The sequence below is a fragment of the Bidens hawaiensis genome, unplaced genomic scaffold, assembly GCF_021521415.1.
Source record: "Bidens hawaiensis isolate Kalapana, Puna unplaced genomic scaffold, B.hawaiensis_p1.1 tig00024619_1, whole genome shotgun sequence".
Taxonomy (NCBI): Eukaryota; Viridiplantae; Streptophyta; class Magnoliopsida; order Asterales; family Asteraceae; genus Bidens; species Bidens hawaiensis.
The window spans coordinates 22,731-38,694 of record NW_027493886.1 but is presented as its reverse complement, the minus strand read 5'-3'; the positions used below and the strand labels follow the sequence as shown (position 1 = coordinate 38,694).

Sequence of the window (15,964 nt, the reverse complement as noted above, 5' to 3'; positions counted from 1 at the left end):
CCCGGATTCTTAAAAATAACCAAGTCAGTCAGTTTAGCTATTTGAATATATGAATCTGAAGGGTTTTGCAATGTTGCAGGTCCTTAAGCATTGTCATATGCGGTATACATTGAGCAAGACAAGTTAAATGCACTTATAATGGATAGCCCATTCATGGCATGGCTGCCAGAGCTGGTAAGAATTGCTAGATTTTGATTTTGTAATGATCAGTGCAATATCGTTTTCAAAGCTAAGTACTTATAGTTTAATATGGTTTCCTTGCTTGATGAAGTATCATATACCAAACCTTCTTTTTTGTTAAGGAGTCCAACATATTTGTGAGTTGAATAAAGCAAGTATGAATAAGGCCTTTATCTTGAGGACAAATTTTAGTGATTAGTGAATGGTATACAAGTTTCTCGATCAAGAGTTAAAATATGTTTTTTACTTTAGAGTCACTAAAGTTGCAATCTTATTAAGTCTTTTTTTATAAAAGTTAACTTTTTAAAAATAAGTGACATAAACGGAATATATATGAATCTTGATAACTATTTAGTACATTTTGTTTCAATTTAACTTAAATTAAAAAATTATGAAACTTGCTTATTATTATAGTATTTAGTGAATTTCTTCACTAATTCTACTTCAAATTAATTGGAAAAACAATAATCACTAAATAATTACTACAATTCGTATATGTTTCATTTGCTCACTTAATATATTTTAAAAAAGTTATTTTATATATAAAACACTTCACTACTTTTGAAACACATGATAAAAATTGAGTGACTTAAATCAATTCTTTTTTTCATCAGGAAATTAAACCTATAGGAGATTATGTTAATTAGAGGTATTAAGTTCTATTGTTAAGGTTCCATGTTGCTTAAGAAGGTAGAAAATCATAATAAACTGATCGGCAAAAGAAATAAGAACATAGTTAATTAGGATACACACGACTTTCATCTGAGAAAACCCATGCAAAAAGAATATCCTTTATATATAATTTTAGGTATTCAATATTTCATTAGAATCAAACGTCTTTGATAACGTGATCATATTTCTTCCATTTGTTCTCTTCTTCTGGAAGTTGAATAGATACGTACAAATGTATGACTATCGAAATCAGTTGTATAAACAGACAGCTTATATGCATATTCCATTAAAACACATAAAAGATGCATAAAACCAAAGGAATAACTTTAATTAAAAAAACCTGACAGCTAAACTACATTTGATCGAAACAAAGATTATGTTGGGTACGTAATTAAAGGGAAGTAAACAGCGACCCACAAAAGGCACAATAGGAAAGTTGAAGTTGTGTTCTCAACGAGTACTTTTTTTTTAACGACCAACAGCAACTGGTTTTTTGGGGACTTTGAATGGTTAGTTATCACCGATATACAACCCATCTTACCTGACTTCAAATCCCCTTACAATGGTGCTATTGACAAAAACAACTACGCCCATGAAGGTCTTGAATCAATGCAAAATTACTTTGTATTAAACTTAGGGGGGTGTTTGGCCTAGCTTTTTAAACCAAGCTTGTAACTTTTTTAGCTTTTTTTACAAAATAAGCTTATATTGGTGTTTGTTTTAGCTTTTTAAGCTTTTGCTTATAAGTTTATATAAGTTAATTTTAAGAAGCTTATTTGAAGATGGTTTTTTAGCTTATATGAAGAAGTTTAGTTGTTAAGGGTGTAAGTTACTCATTTGTCCTCAAATGGTGGTGGATTAATAATTGTTGAAGCAACTTATTTATGTAACAAATTAAAGAATGATGAATTTAACAACTTATTATTAACTTGTAAAATATAAGCTAATTCAAACACTTAAAAAAAGCTTATCAAATAATAGAAAATAAGCTATAAACTACTTTAAAATATAAGCATAAACCAAAAAATAAAAGCTAGACCAAACACCCCCTTATAAATATCCTGGTCAACCACGTACATATATTTGTCTTTGATTTGAGCGGTTTTTTCCTCAAACAAATTGTAGAAGCATTTGTGTTAAAGTAGGAAATTTGCCTGAGATTATTTCTCTATTTAATTTTATTAAATTCATGCTGAAACCAATACAAAATTTCCTTTTTGTCAAATAGAAAATTCAGAACTTCATATTTTCTGAACAGTGAAAAAAGTTCATAAGCAGAATACAAAATTTCTTAACTGGTATTTACAAATTAACTCATGAGAACCACGGTACACACGAGCATTTAGATATGATTGCTTTATGATCATTAACTACCAACTGGATTCAATGATGGAACCATAATCCAAATAACAAAATTTATCATTATTAGAGCACATAACCTATCATTATATCATGCACTATTTATATTTTTGTTAATTAATACATACGTTCTCAAATTGACCAACTTGAGATGATAGGAAATGGAAGATTCCAGGCAAATCTTAAAACATCAGCAAGCACATCCTCGTTATAATAACTCGATGGATTCTTTTTCTTCTGAAAGTTTCAAAGGTTATCCAAATTTGGTCACAGGACACCAGTCTATTCATTTAACGACAAACAGTGGTGATGTAGACAAACAACAAGATCATAAGGCAACTAAGATTAGCCATGGTTCGTCATCTAGTACTTTCACTATATCTTTCGGAAACCCTGCACCACAAGAGAAGATTGACCAGTTTCAACTCTATGGAAGATCAAACCTTAGGCACCAAGATGGCTTGATGCCTAAAGAGGAGACGATCGAGAGTCTTAATGAATTGCTTGGTTCATTTAATAGTACCGCAAAGTTACGGAGTGCAAGAAGAAATTTTAGACAAGCTCAAGAGCATGTCTTGGCAGAGAGGAAGAGAAGGGAGAAATTGGCTGAATGTTTCATTTCTTTGTCTGCTCTCCTTCCAGGATTAAAAGAGTTATTAATTAATCGATAAATTAATAATTATTAATTTATATATTACTCGAGTATATTTTACAATGGAGCCCCCTTCGCGAAACGAAGCTATTAAAGCGGCAATCACATTGAATAATTTCTTGTTGAGCTATGAGAAAACAACACCAGAAGTTCTTACCATGCTAAGGAAAATTAGAGACGAGATTCAAGGGGAAATTGATTTAACAAAAAACAAAAGACAATTGAGTCATTTTTCAAGAAACCTTCATAAATCATTCATGTAATATGCTATATATAAGGAATTATTAATTTATATTTTATATGGGGTCTAAAGAAAATATCAAAAATGTATTATCTTATAATTTTAGCGAATTATTAATTTAGCACCCTATCCCCGAGTCGGGACCGGCAAAAATATTATCTTAGAGAGTTTATTAAATAATCGAGTATTAATTTATCGATTTTCTACTGTATATAGATTTGAAACGAAAGTTGATGTTGGACTACTAACTGGCTTGCTGAAGAATGATAAATGTGCTTATATATGTGTGTATGAGTCACAATTTAAATTTGAAATCCAAGAGGTAACTAATGTGTAGTTGTTGTACCCTTGAAACGTAAGGCTTCATGTACAATGTTTTTTGGCTTGTGAATTTTAATCGGATATATACTGTGAGTTATGAGTTGTGTAGGTCTCAAAACCGGATCAAACAACAAATATTCTTGGATCAATCTCTCTAGTGCTAGCGAAAATCACACTAGAAGAACCAAGATCTTGGATCTTGTTTGGGTTTGTTATATTCGGCTAGAAGAGTAGAAGAGAGAAAGTGGAAGTAGTTGAGAGGATAAGGTTGATAATATTTACAAAGGTTATCTTGTGCATAAGAAGCTTGAACTATTTATAGTGCAAGTCTCATGCACATCTTCTTTATTTACATTGGGCCTAAATGAGCTTACAATATAAGTGGCATTAGGCCCAATTACATAAGTTAATACAAAACACGATAACATATAAACGTAAACAATACAAAAGACTTACATATACAAAATAAGGTCTAACAAGTTGTGTTGTATTCTATGATGTACATGTGGGTTATAAACTGGACCTGGGTTATTTGCTAAAAGGATCCGGGTAGGTTAATTCGAACAACAAGAATGAGCTTGACCATCAAATTAAACTATGTTGGAGGTTACCCAAGTTCTAGCGAGAAATTATGGCATGACTAGCTTAGTCAAATTCATGGAAATTGTAGGTCCCTTGCGGGTGGATCTAACAATAATCTTGGATTAACCGAGCTTAGTGCTAACGGAAATCACACTAAACCACCTAAGCGGTCTCGGATCTTGAGATGTTATATTCTGGTGGTTTGAGAGAAAGAAAGAAAGCCGAGAGAAAGAGAAAATGAGAGTTGGCAAAAGATTTTCTATTGATTAATCATGAACAACTATTGCTTCTCATGGCATGCTTCCTATTTATAGGGAAGCATGCATGAGAAGTAAGTCACATCAAATGCCCAATGGGCTTTACAATATTATTTCTCTTGGGCCTAAACATTCACAACTAACAACTAAAGCCCAATAGATATAATTACAATACAAAGGACTAAAACACCAAAATGGAACTAACAATCTCCCTCTAGTCTTTAGTATTGAAACTCGTCGGTGTCGTAGACCAAACATTCGTCCTCGGTTAGTGGAAGTTCAACAAGTCTACGCACGAACTTGTTGAAGGCTTCAACTATCCGATCTGTATTCTGACGTCCCAAGTCCTCGACCACTGCCAGTGGCTTGTTGTAGAGCTTTTTTACATCCTCAATGTGTAGACCCATAAGCTCATGCTCGTCAAACACTCGAATCTCGTGCATATCACGGAAGTGGATGACGGCCTCACCGGTTTTATTATCAAACTCCCAGTCAATGAAATCTCGGAGAGTGTTGGGAAGATAAGGCTCGCCGTGATAAATCCCGTGACAGTCTTTTGGTGCCCTGTATCTCCACATGGTGCGAGTCTCTCCGATAGCTGGGTCTATCTCCTTTGGGTTCTTGTACTTGCGACCCTTATTTGGCTCGAAATCTTTGTAGTCGGCCCTCGATTGACGATGAAGATAATCGGGGACCCAACTTTCAAGCGTACTTCCGACTCCACCATGACCTAGAGCTTTTCGGACATAATTGATGTCAAGCTCTGGTAGCGACTTTAGCTCGTGGTGGTTGAGATAAATAAGGTCTCCGCTATATCTTCTGACGGCCTAAACACTGTTCCTCTTATCATACTTCGCATAAATGATCAGCGAATCGTCATGATAAGGGTAATTGAGCAAGCGGGCACACGCACGACTTAACACAATGTGCGTCTTTCTCTTCTTCTTTGGTGGTTCTTGTGTCAAGTCAACTGCTGGAGTTGAGACGGTATCTGTTGCAGGTGCATTTGAAGCTTGAGAAGGAGGAGTATCCAGATTTGGCGAGTAGTTGATATCGTCATCTGGTTCGTTCACTACCTCCTCCATTCTTGTTATAAAATCTTCAAAGCTCATACCCGCCTCATTAAAGCATCCACCATCCCTGTAACATTTCCTGTAGAAAAAATATCTTTATATAAATCGTCAATCTGCGAGTCGTGCTCCCTCACTTTGCTGGCAGAGTCTGGATCAGCAGGGTCTTGAATGTCATGTTGAGATTGTGGAGGTGATTGAGTGTTATCTCCACCTCCACCTCCTCCTGCCCTGCCCCCTCCATCTCCTCCATTCCCGCCATCATCATCACCGTCGTCATCTTCATCAAAACTATCATGAATGTCATCATCATCATCATCTTCTTCATCATCATCCTCATCATCACCATCGTCACCAACATCTTCCTTATCACCTTCATTACTATCACCAACACCACTAGATTGGCCGCCCTGTTGTACTAACCGACCAACAGTCGCCTCTCCTTCAGACGCCTCAAACCTAACTCCTCGCAAGGCCACACTTGGACCTACGGTAGGCTGCGAACCACCAGCCTGAGAAGTCTTACCAGACCTTCTCCAACTTCTGAAAACTGTATCAAGTCGATCCTCCAGACCATGAAAGTCATCCTCATGAATACCCATAAGGTCTGAGGCCGCTTGATACTTGCTCACCCACTCTTCATTTGTTTTCAGCTGAAGCTCATTGAGATGATCATGTTCCTTGAGCTTTTCTTGAACAACCTCCATTTCGGCTCTGAGTGCATCGAGGGAAGTGGATGAAGCGAGCTGATTCTCTAAGTTTGTGACTCTGGAGTTTGTAGCTTTTTTCTCAACAACCCCATCTTCGAGTAGCATCTTCAATTTTCTTGTTGACACTAGTCCTGAGAGCACTTGCAGATGGCAGGTTTCTTTCAAGAATGGCCAATCTGTCAGCAAGTCTTGAATGGTCTGCTCTCAGATTGGCATTTTGAGATGCTTCGTCGTTTAGCAATAGTTGTTGATTCTGGACCCTGGTGTGAAGCGTGTTAATCAATAATATTTGATTCTCTAATTAAGCCTCATTCACGGCCTTCACTTCCTCCAGAACTTGTACCCTTGATTTCAACTCTGCCTTTTCCTTTTCATCTGCAATCTCCTTTACTTTGCGTTTGATTCCTCCAGTGCGATGATCCTATCAAGGATAGGAACGGCGTATACTGGAGGTGTCAAAGATTTTCCTCAGGCAATGGGTTTGGGTGAGATGATGGTGGATGGTGGTGTGATGGACATTATGGGTGGTGAGGTTGTGGACAAAGGTAGGGTAATGAATTGGGTAAGGATTGGTGATGTTGTATTGGTGGGTGGTGTTGATTGTGAGACAGATGGTGTTCTGGTTTGGGCTTGGGAGGTTATCACGGTTTGGCTCCATAAGCTTGTTGTTTGGATTGGTGAGCTGAAAATGGATGATGTGAATATGGAGGAAGTTGTAGGTTCGGTGATTTTTTGAGTGGGTGGTGTTGTGATTTGGGAAGGTTCGGGTTCAGTTTGGGTTAGTTGTTTGATTGGAGTTGTAGGTTGGTCTTGAGGTGGTGAGGGTGGTATTTGGGGTAGGAAGGTAGAAATTGGTTGGTCTGTTGGAGTGGTTTCGGGTGAGGATTCAGATGAGTCGTGGAGCAAGGTTTTGGTTTTCTTGGTTTGGATTTCTTTCTTGTCTTTGGCTTCTTGTAGCTAGGGATTTGGATTTTTGTTACATCTAATGCTTTGAGGGCTTGGGCTAGGGCTTTTTTGGTGATTTTGGGTTGGTAAGATGGTTTATCCTGTGAGGGAATCTTGACAAGAAACTTGGTAGACTTCTGGGAGTCCCCGAGTTTCCTTAGACGCTTCAAGGGCGGCTGGTCTTCTTCTTTTTCCTCAAGCTCGATAATCTTGCCCTTCTCAACCTCCTTCCTCTTTAAATCGTGTTTGGCCTTTGTGCGGTCCTCAGGAGGCTCATCAGATGAATCTTGTTCTGCCTCGACCTCTGGCTCATCCTCCTCCTCTTCACTTTCAACAGATGCCTCATCCCCAACAGGCTCTGTTTCCTCAAACAATCCAAATTTAGGAGCCGGCCTTGGTCCTATATACTGGTGTCCCCTTCCTTTGGTGCTAAGCAACACACCAAAGATTGATGTCTTGATCTCATTCACATGATAGGGCTCGGGAAATGACTTCTTGTCCTTGGCTTTCGTTGATCCTGGCCTAGGGACATCTGGAATTAGATCATCAAGAAGCATCTGTACAAATCTTGGGTATATAAGCCATGTCACCCCACTCCTAATATTCCCCAACATACATAGGAATATCCTACGAGAGTAATTGAACTTCTCTCGAGTTTTCAGTGCAAACATAATGCGGACCCAGTCAGTACTCATGCTATCAACCCCTCCATGAATATCAGCAAAGCAATGAGTGACTATGTGGAATAGGAACCTCCAGTATGGTGGAAGATGTTTCTTCTCGAGGCTCTTCCACTCAGTGTCGTATCTCATCTGCGTAACAAAATCACCCAGCTTCTTTCTATCACCCTTCTCATAAGTATACTCTGGTTCATCAGCAATCTTCAACACTCGTCTAATATCTGCTTCAGTGATGGTCAACTCCCTTCTGGCAACCTTGGTTGTAAATGAGAGAGAATCATCAGCAATCTTTGCAAAAGCCCAGAAATCCAAAACCCACTTGTAGTAAATAGCTGGGTCAGCTGAGATGGCATGTGCAAGGGGTGATTTCTTGAGCCCCTTGACCATAGATGTGAATACTTTAGCTGCCTTAGACTTAGGCAACCCGAGAGAACAAAAGTTATTATGACCCTGAAATTAAACCATAAGATCATGAGAATCATCATTAGAGCAAGATAAGTTATATACTTATGCATTAAGTATTTACATATTACATAATTTAGTTAATTAATTATAGTTAATAGATATTATGTACATTATAGTTTTAGTAAGTTAATAAGTTATATTTTGACAATTTATAAGTTACTAAGTCCAAAACGTACAAAGATTAAGCCCAAATTAGTCCAAAAGTTCAAACAGTCCAGTAGCTTTATCAAAAAAATTTGTTAAGTGTAACTTTTTCGCATGGCTCTTATTTCGCTTCACATGGGATGCGAAGCGAAACAAGAGGGTGTCTCGCTTCGCATGACCAAGCGAAGCGAAACAAGGACTTAATTCGCTTCACATGACCATGAGAAGCGAAACAAAGAGCATTTCGCTTCGCATGATCATGAGAAGCGAAATAAAGAGTATTTCGCTTCGCATGATCATGAGCAGCGAAACAAAGAGTATTTCGCTTCACATGATCATGAGAAGCGAAACAGAGAGTGTTTCGCTTCGCATGACCATGAGAAGCGAAACCTTCTTCCAAAAGAAAACGTTCATTAGTTTAAATTTTGATTCCTTTTCCTTTCCTTGGGTTTCGCCCAGACCCGAATTAGGTTTCTGGAAAGTTTGAAGGCAAACCCCTTAGATTTACATGGTCAATTGAACCCTTGAACATATGAACAAGCCTAGATCTACAAGCTGTTCAACAAACAAGCCTAAAACTAACAATTTAATGATGATAAACTCGATCTAAAGTCCTAATATCAGAATCTAAGCATGATAGCAACACAAATTATGAAGATCTATCCTTAGATCTAGCCGACGGTTCATAATAACCGCCGTCTTGATCCAAGAGAACCCAGAAACAAGGATGAATTTGAGGAAACAAGGTGTTTATGAAGTTATACCAAGGGAGGATAATCAGGATTCAACGGCATATTTGATAATGAAGGGTCGGATCTATGAAGATTTGAAGAAGGTTAGGGTTTGAATGCTTTGAAGATAAGAGAGAAGAGAGAGAGTGAAAAGTGAAAGTGTTTGGTGAATAGTGAAAGATATTTGGATTTCCCATATATATAGGGTCAGCCTATTTCGCGATAAGGTCAAAACATCGCGAGTATTCACCAAAAATACCCACCGAATCCAAGGCATGTTTAAGTTTTATGATTTTCTTTTGTCGGTCCGTAACAGTTAAACTTTGCACTAACGATTTCTTAAACATAAGCATAAAAATGAAATAAAAATAAGAAAAAGAAAAAAAATTAAAAATAAAAATAAATAATAAAATAAGATTAAAAAATAAAACTGAAAATATTAAACTATTACAGGTACTTAATATTTTAGAAAACAAAAAAAACAAAACAAAATAAACCAAAATAAAAGAAATTTAAAACCTTTTGAAGTTAAATCAAAATATTGAATTAATTTACATAGTATTTGTTTAGTTAATTTACAAAGAACGATCGCGACATGGAATCAATTGATTTGCAAAGCCCTAGATCGCGTCTCCATTTTGAAGTTATTGTGACACAAAATCATCATTGACCGTAGATATTGTCCACCTTTTTAACTTGACAAGTGTTTTGATGTCAAAGTGATACATTTGAAGTTCAATTAGGCACGGTGCTTATGTGGGCCCCGCTTAATCAGACATGTTACTGATTCCATCATATCTCGGGTTTACTTTGTGTTAACATATCACCTCAACTTGACTTAAACCTTTCTTTGTTGATCACAGTACTTTTATTAACACAGTTGACATATTGTACATTGTACACATGACACATTGTGCTTTGCACACTTGACTCGATCTAGAAAGATTAAAATAAAACAGAAGTTCAGGCCATAACAATCAGGTCGAGTAATACCATATTATCGCGTAGAGAAAGTCCAAGGCTTGAACAAAAGAAAGAAAATAAAACAAAGCAGAAGACTCAGGGCCTTAACAATCAGATCTTGTATGACTACAAACGTAGAAAGTCCAAGGCTTGAGTCGAAAATAAATGAAGAAATAAAGCAGAAGTTAAAATTCCTAGGACTGAACTCTTTTTCTGACTCTTTTCTTTTGTTTTTCTGACTCTTTTGTTGTTCTTTTTCTTGCTTTTCTTGACGTTTTACTTGACTCTTTTCTTGACTCAATGAAAATTAAAATTGACACTGACTTTCATAAGACCACTGTGATCAGGAAAAGAGAGGCTTGGGTATGACATGTGTAATTACATTTCATTCTTCCTTGATATGACTTAAATTGAATCATGCAACCGCTTCTTAAACGTGTAGCCACTAGCAATGGCAGAAATTTAAGTTTATATCGCCCAACACTTACTTGTTTGTCAAGCCTATCTACACATCAATGAATGACTTTGTAGCCTTTTGTTCTATTCTTTTGACTTGCTAGGATCAATACATGCCAATGTACTATCACTTTCCAAATGGTCGGATCAAGTTCTTAATTGAAAATTTATTTATTTTTTTTAAATTTAGCCGACTCCCTCTACAAAGGAGCTCCCTCTTAACGGGACAATGCTTTTATAGTTTTCTTAAGATTTTCTTAAATAGGAGTAAGGATGAAATTAATACTATATATATAAATTAAAATCTTTTTGTTAAGTCAAATGACTTGATTTTTGTTTTGCTAAGAGTAAATTTAAAATCTTTTTGGTGAGTTAAGGTTAACTCATTTTCTCCCTCTAAAATTGTGACATATTTGAAAAATATTTACTATTTTAAAACAAAAAAAAATATAAAAATTTACTCAAAAGAAATCATGCCCACTGACTCTACGAGAAACAAAAATCGAGCACGACTAAAAGCTTTAGTAAAGAGATCTGCAAAGTTATAGTCAGTATGGACCCTTTTTATTTCGACAAGCTTACGATCATAACAATCACGAATAAAATGTATTAGGATGTCAATGTGCTTAGTCTTTGAGTGCTGGACCGGGTTTTAAACAATAGTAACGGCCGCCTCATTATCACATTTGATCGTGGATCCATAGAAATTCAAACCGTATTCCAGCAGCTAATGCTGGATCCATATCACTTGAGAGCAGCAGCTGGATGCGGCGATGTACTCGGCTTCTGCTATGGAGGTGGACACGGTGACTTGTTTCTTGCACTGCCACGAGATCAACCGATCTCTGTCACACCCTCAAAATCCACTAACGGAGTTTTACCGTCAGAGGGTGTGAACTAACAGGATCGGAATCATTAGTTATAATCAAACCATAAAAACGTTTAAATGAAAATAAGCGCGGAAGCGTAAAACCATAGAAACAATGTTACGTCACGCAGGACGATTTAAAACCAATGATAACAGTTAAAAGTAAGTTTGCATAGTTAAAAGTTTATCAAGCAATGCATGTTCCTAAACCGCGCGCCCGCCTCGGCTACCTGAGAATAACACACTAAAAGTGTCAACACAAGGTTGGTGAGTTCACAAGTTATACAAAAATAAATCGTTTAGCGTTTGCGTTCAGCGTTTTGCGTTACAGCGTATTGCGTTACAGCGTTTTGCGTTACAGCGTTTTACGTTACCAGATAGTGTTATGTCAATTATATATCGATAGGTAGCTAGTCTATACAACAAGTATTACTACGTGTTCGACACCGAAGCTGACTCGTTTATTAAGTGCCTTGTCACCAGGTCCTCCAGACCATGGTACGTGTTAGCCAAAATTACACCCGCTCGACCTCCAGTCGAGTTTAGCATTGGGTGGGGTTTGTCAAACCCAGTAGTACTACTCAACAGTGACTCGCTATTCTAAATATTAACCGGTTCGATGTGTAGGACTTCAAATGTTTCGTTTGCCACTTAGCCTTTACAAGTGATATATAATTTATAACAAAATCTTAAATGCGTTGTGGAGTATGTTATCTCCCCCAAGTGAAAAGCGTTTGAAAACAGTTTAAAGAGGGAAAAGTGAAACTCACTGTTTGCAAAGAATTTCCCAAATTAAATCACCAATATGCGCGTCACCGAAAAACTCTCTCTAGCGTTCTAGAACAATAAAGAGATTTTTCTAAGTGTCGGAATATTATCGAGTCTCTAGACCCGGCACATAATACCTATGCACATAACATGTTTCGTGTTTCGTTTGTGAATCGTGTGTGGCTTTAACCAGCGTATTTGTGACACATTACATGTGTAAGCAATCATATACGTGTCATATATTCATAAAGTACCTCACTATCAATTATTCCCCGTAAGGGCATTTTGGTCAACAAATAACAATTAACTAGCCATTATTCCCCATGAGGGCAATTTGGTCAAATCATGGCAATCAATTAGCAATTATTCCCCGCAAGGGTATTTTGGTCAAAACATAACAATTAGCGATTACACAACTCAGCAGCTAGTTTCACCGAGACAGAAATCCTACTAGAAAGATTGTACTATTTCACTGATCATAACATCTCAATTAATTTACCAAAAATCATCACAGAAGCACATATGTCTTAGGTTTCCAGAACATATTTTATTACATTTTTATTCCTCATAGTTTTCTCACAATCATCAAATCATTACAGCAAACTCATAACAGTCAAATTCATGCGCAACAGAATGTTATTTGCAATTCCCGTTAAACGAAAAAATCCAATAAATGCAAGACCACTTGGGTTAGGTTCCTAACTCAATAAGTCAACTTCCAGAAGTGGAACCAACCCAATTGGTCTCGTAGTTCATGAGATATAACATTTACAACACAACCTAACAGCAGGTCTAACAGCTCAGCTTTGCACAACGTTTTTGTAAAATCATAAAAGTTAACTTCTACTTGTCCAAAATTTACAAGTTTATATTCTTTAGAAACTAGACTCAACCTAGTTTACTGTAGTGCCAATAATCTCAACCAATTTTCATGTTTACACTTCGTTACAGTCACTTAAACATCAAATACACATTCTGTCCAGAAACTGTTTGCATCCAAACTCAATATATTAACAACCTATGAACTATCATGCATTCATATAACACTCTAGACTCCACAAACACCATCCATGCACATCAATTACCCATTACATACATGATTAGGGTTTTTGTTTGAACTCAAACCATAGACACAACAATTAACATGCAACAACATTCAATCTAGTTATCAAATCATTATCCAATCAACAACAAATCATGTTAACTATACATACATGAAATCGGTCAAGCTAGGGTTTTCAATTAACCCATTAAACATCAAAATCAAGTAACAAGGATGTAAAGGATGATCAATTATACCTTCCTAGCACCTAATTCTTCAATCAAGGACTTGATTTGATGGTTGTATGTGTGTGTATAGGTGACGGCAGCCAAGGGTTCACAAGGAAGGAAGCTCCGATCGGGGTTGTGTGTGTGGGGAGAGAATAAGTTAGGGTTTGTTGTTAATGATATATTTATAGAATACTATATTACTCTTTGGCCCCTCCACTTCTAAGTATTACTTTTCCTAGCTTAACTAACTTAGTTCTTGTTTCTTGTCTAGCATTACACACCATATAATCAAGTAACACATATGTTAACACATAATTATCACATAATTTTTAGGTTGACGTTTTTCGTTTATTCACCAATCGTTTGCGTCAACTCGTTTGCGTTTCGGTGCAATTCCCGAAAGACTACACATGTAGTAAGTGTTAAGCGTCATTTAAACCCTAGTTTAAATGTAATGAAGTGTGCGTTATAGATTCAATGATCTTTAAGTTTGAATTGACGGAGTTGAGTTAACAGAGTTAACCTGAAATTGACGATTGTCACATCATTCCCATGTTAAAGAATTTTCGTCCCGAAAATTTGAGTCAAGTCGTGATGAGTGTCTGAAAGGATAAGAAAAAAATTTCAGTTTGTCATATCATCCCCTAGTAGAAAGAAATTTCGTCCCGAAATTTAATTCATACCTCCGGTGATGTCTGACGGTTTGCTGGGTTTCGCGGTTTTCTGTGTTTGGTTAGCCCTTCAAAAAGGTGAGGATACTTTTTCATCATTTGATCCTCGCGTTCCCACGTGAACTCCGGTCCACGTCTCGAGTTCCAACGAACCTTAACGATTGGAATTTTGCTGTGCTTGAGCGTCTTGATTTCCCAATCCAAAACCTCGACTGGTTCCTCAATGAAACGTAACTGTTCATCAACTTGCAGTTCCTCCAAAGGGACTACTTGGGTTTCATCAGATAGGCATTTCTTCAAATTGGACACGTGGAATACATTGTGTACGCCACTGAGTTCCGTTGGTAGGTCCAGTCGGTACGCCACTGGACCAACGCGCTCAGTTATCTGGTAAGGACCAACATATCGTGGGTTGAGTTTGTTTTGCTTCCCTAAGCGAACCACACCTTTCCAAGGTGAGACTTTGAGTAACACTCGATCGTTCACTTTAAATTCGAGAGGTTTTCGACGCTTGTCGGCGTAACTCTTTTGGCGATCTCGTGCTGCTGCCATGCGATTTCAGATTGGAACAATCTTTTCCGAAGTTTCGAGTATCAGTTCCGGACCAGTGATTTGGCTGTCACCCACCTCTGCCCAGCAGAGGGGTGATCGACACTTCCGTCCGTACAACGCTTCAAACGGCGCTGCCTTAATACTTGCGTGGTAGCTGTTATTATACGAAAACTCTACCAAGGGTAAGTGGGGTTCCCAACTTTTTCCGAAATCCAATACGCAGGCACGCAACATATCCTCCAGGGTCTGAATAGTTCGTTCACTTTGCCCATCCGTTTGAGGATGGTATGCTGTGCTCATATCAAGACGGGTGCCTAGTGCGCTTTGCAGTGACTTCCAAAAGTGCGAAGTGAAACGAGAATCTCGATCAGAAATGATTGAGACAGGCACTCCGTGTTTAGACACTACTTCCTTCATGTAGACGCGAGTCAGTCTTTCCATTTGTCCGTTTCTTTAATTGCTAGGAAGTGTGCAGACTTAGTCAACCGGTCAACGATCACCCAGATGGTATCGCATCCCGTCGGTGTCTTTGGTAAACCCGTGATAAAATCCATTGAGATATGTTCCCATTTCCACATTGGGAGTTCCGGTTGTTGCAGTAGTCCAGATGGTTTCTGGTATTCTATCTTGACTCTGGCACAAGTCAAGCATTTGCTCACGTATGTGGCAATGTCGGCTTTCATGTTCGGCCACCAGTAAAGTGCCTTTAATTCATGATACATTTTATCTGAGCCAGGGTGGATAGAATATCGGGACTTGTGAGCTTCGTCCATCACTAGAGTTCTCAACTTTCCGTATCGTGGAACCCGAATCCGGTTCTTAAAATATTGGACCCCGTCCGATCTGGTTTCAAGTTGCTTGTTCATGCCCCGCATGAGTTCCGATGGAAGATTGTCATATTTCAAAGCTTCAAGTTGCGCATCGCGAATCTGATCGGGCAAGTTGGCATGATACGTGAGTTGCAATGCTCGCACTCGTCTGGGTTTATCTGTTTCTTTTCTGCTGAGGGCGTCGGCCACTACATTGGCCTTGCCAGGGTGGTACTTGATGGCACAATCGTAATCTTTGAGCAGCTCGACCCAACGGCGTTGTCGCATGTTCAGCTCCTTCTGATCGTAGATATGTTGGAGACTCTTGTGGTCGGTGTAAATGGTAAACTTGGTACCGTACAAGTAATGCCTCCAGCAAACACCACAGCTCCAAGTTCCAAATCATGGGTCGTGTAGTTCTTCTCGTGAACCCGTAGTTGTCGGGAGGCGTAGGCTATAACCTTCTCGAGTTGCATCAGCACACAACCAAGACCTTGTATAGATGCGTCACAGTGTACCTCAAAATTTTCCGTTCCCTCGGGGAGGGCTAGAATAGGGGCGATACAAAGTTAGGTTTTCAACAGTTGAAAAGTGGA

General features: G+C 38.0%; 1 protein-coding gene across 1 annotated transcript; it reads left to right on the top strand.

The window, feature by feature from the left end:
* The first annotated feature begins 114 nt into the window (after positions 1 to 114).
* LOC143569574 (uncharacterized) lies at positions 115 to 2,882 on the top strand. Its single transcript, XM_077055452.1, has 2 exons — positions 115 to 174; positions 2,370 to 2,882. Exons 1-2 carry the CDS (start codon positions 139 to 141, stop codon positions 2,880 to 2,882), a joined length of 549 nt encoding a protein of 182 aa, XP_076911567.1. The 5' UTR covers positions 115 to 138.
* The last annotated feature ends 13,082 nt before the right edge of the window (positions 2,883 to 15,964 follow it).

Coding starts and splice junctions, on each gene's coding strand:
- LOC143569574 (XM_077055452.1), top strand. CDS start 139: ATGGATAGCCCATTCATGGCATGGCTGCCAGAGCTG. Junction 175..2,369: donor TGGCATGGCTGCCAGAGCTG/GTAAGAATTGCT, acceptor TTGAGATGATAG/GAAATGGAAGATTCCAGGCA.